The 2767-nt window shown below is 50.8% G+C and overlaps 1 protein-coding gene across 1 annotated transcript; it reads right to left on the reverse strand.

Moving 5' to 3' along the window:
• Window positions 1-185: 185 nt before the first annotated feature.
• LOC107493064 (uncharacterized) lies at window positions 186-1997 on the reverse strand. Its single transcript, XM_016114141.1, has 2 exons — window positions 1373-1997; window positions 186-1291 (listed from the first exon to the last, which is right to left on the reverse strand). Exons 1-2 carry the CDS (start codon window positions 1995-1997, stop codon window positions 186-188), a joined length of 1731 nt encoding a protein of 576 aa, XP_015969627.1.
• Window positions 1998-2767: the final 770 nt, after the last annotated feature.

Below are 2767 nucleotides of genomic sequence, written 5' to 3' on the forward strand. Positions count from 1 at the left end.
TCTGATGAAATTCGCTTCGAGTAGGGCCTTTACTTGTCTTTTGACTTTGGCTACTCGGTCTTGGGACATTTTTCGTCTCCTTTGTGCCACGGGTTTGGCTTTGGGGTCAACGGCTAGCCGGTGCAACATCAGGTCGGGGTCTATCCCGGGCATGTGGCTGGTGTGAAAGCGAACAAGTCTCTGTTTTATTTTAGGAATTGGGAAAGGTCCTCCTTAAGGTCGTATGGGAGGTTCTTGTTGATGAAGGTGTATTTGTCTTTGGTTTGTCCTACTTGTAATTTTTCCATGTCGCCTTCTGGTTCTGGCCTGGTTTGGCCATCTTGTCGGGCGTCCAAATCGGCTAGGAATATTCCAGCCGCGTCGCGAGATTTTTTTTGTAAAGCTAGGATGGTGTTGTCGCATTCTGCTGCGACTTCACGATCTCCGTGAATAGTGCTGATGGAGCCGTCTTCCGTTATGAATTTCATAAGGAGGTATTTGGTAAAAATGATGGCAGAGAAGTCATTGATTGTTTTTCTTCCGAGGATGACGTTGTAGGCGGTGGAATCTTTTAGAACCACGAATTCGGACAGGATTGTCTTCCTTTGGTTGCCTGTCCCTATGGTGAGGGGTAGGGTGATGGAACCGTCCGGTTTGAGGAAGTTGTCCCCGAGTCCTGTGACGCCATTGCGGTGTGTTTGGAGGTTTTCGTTGCGGAGCCCAAGCTTTTCGAAGGCTCCTCGAAAGAGGATGTTGGAGTCTGCACCGGTGTCCACCAGTATTCTCCGCACTAGTCCCGTTCCGATTCTCGCTGAGATGACCAAGGGCGCGTCTTCGGCCGAGGTGCCGTGCTGGCAGTCCTCGGGTAGGAAGGTTATCGTTTTGTTGGCAGTGGCAGTTGGGGCTTGATCTCTGACGGCCATGACTTTGAGGTCCTTTTTTAGTGTTGATTTCGATTTGCCTGATATATCTTTGCCTGTGATAACATTTACTATTATGGTCGGGTCGTCGTCTGGACTTTCCCTGGGAGGTTGTTTTTGCGTTCTTGGATTGCGTCCTTCTCTCTCGGGCGACCTATCTCTTTCTGCACGTTTTGGTTCTCTGATGATTTTGGCGAACTCTGGGAGCTTGCTGTCTCTTATGGCTTGTTCGAGGGCGTCTTTGAGATCGAAACAGTCTTGTGTCCTGTGCCCGTAACCTCGGTGGTAGTCGCAATAAAGGGTTTTGTTGTCGCCGGTTCTTTCTTTGAGTTGTCGGGCTTTTGGGATAATGCCTCGATCTGCTATCTGGTGATATATCTCGGTGATCGGGGCTGTCAGGGGTGTGTAATTAGAGAATTTGCCGATCCTGGGTGGTCAATTTGTGTTTGGTTGCTTGGGTTGGTCCCTCTGACTTTCTCTGGATATCTGGTTATGGCGGGATGTCGGGTTGCCGTGTTGGTGGTTGCCGTGTTGCCGTTTATTGGCGGCGACGACTTGGCTGACCTCCTCATCATTTATGTAGTCTCTGGTGACGTTCTGAATCTCGTGCATGGTCCATACTGGTTTGGTGGTGAGGTGTTTGCGGAAATCTTCGTTCATGAGTCCGTTGGTTAAACAAAGGCTCGCGACAGAATCCATGAGTCCGTTGACCGTTAGGCATTCATCGTTGAAGTGATCGAGGTATTTTCGTGTGGATTCATCCGGCTTTTGTGTGATCCCTAGCAGGCTGATAGAGTGTTTAGCCTTGGTGATTCTGGTTGTAAATTGGGCCATGAACTTCCGCGAGATGTCGTGGAAACTGGTTATGGATCCGTTGGGGAGGGCGTTGAACCATTTGATTGCTGGTCCGGCCAAGGTTACCGGGAAAGCTCTGCATCGTACTGCGTCGACTGCTCCTTCCAGGTTAATCCTGGCCTCGAAGGCCATTAGGTGTTCCTGGGGATCTTTGGTTCCATCATATTTCATGTCCGTGGTCTTGTCGAATCCTTTAGGGAGTTTTGCTTTTAAGATCCTTTCTGTGAAGGGGGTGGCTCCCATGATCGTGTGTTCGTTTCTCGTGCGCTTGGTTTCTCGGTATTGTCGGTCTTCGTCCGAGTCGTGTTGGTGACTTTGATCTCGGGAAGTGCTGCGGTTGTACCTTTTACTGTGTCGCCGTTCTGGCGACCTTTCACGTCTGGGGCCGCGCGAGGTGCTACGGTCGCCTCTCCTGTCGTGTTGTCGGGTCGACGATCGGCCGCGATGGGATTTCGATCTGGAAGTCGCGTGACTTCCGTGTTCGGCGTTGTGTTTTTCCCCGGTGGCCACTTTGCCTTCGAGTTCTTGTACTCGAAGGCAGAGGTCTTGGATTATTTGTGCCGCTTTTTCCCCGGTATTTTCGGGGTATCGCAGGTCTGCGATGATGTGTTGGTTTTCTTTATTCTGAGCTGGAGCGGCATGGTGGATGGTGCTCGCTACCTTTCCATGATTCGTGACCTCCTGGTGTTCGGGGGTTGGATTCTTCGTTCGAGAGTTATCTTGGCATAGGGAGGTTTCTACCGGTACGTCCCCTATTCCGGTTTGGTCGGCGCGAGTTCCCCACAGACGGCGTCAATGTACAAGATGTCTCTGGTACGGGTTGAGAGATGGATTAGAAACCTGCGGGTCGAGGCGGATGCCGAATTATTTGACTGGAGCGATGGGGGGAGGTACCTGCAAAGACACTCCGACGCTCAAGTCAGAATGGATCTGAGAGGTATAAGGTGTGAGGAATGAATGATTACCTGGAGGGACCTGGGTCCTCTTATTTATAGGTGATGGTAGCTATCTTA

The sequence above is a fragment of the Arachis duranensis genome, chromosome 6, assembly GCF_000817695.3.
Source record: "Arachis duranensis cultivar V14167 chromosome 6, aradu.V14167.gnm2.J7QH, whole genome shotgun sequence".
In the NCBI taxonomy this organism is placed as follows: Eukaryota; Viridiplantae; Streptophyta; class Magnoliopsida; order Fabales; family Fabaceae; genus Arachis; species Arachis duranensis.

Excerpts from the sequence above, each read along its gene's own strand:
- LOC107493064 (XM_016114141.1), bottom strand. The coding sequence starts at position 1,997 with ATGGGAGCCACCCCCTTCACAGAAAGGATCTTAAAAGCAAAACTCCCT. Across the intron at positions 1,292-1,372 it reads TAACCAGATATCCAGAGAAA|CCCCGATCACCGAGATATAT; the intron begins GTCAGAGGGACC and ends CACCCCTGACAG.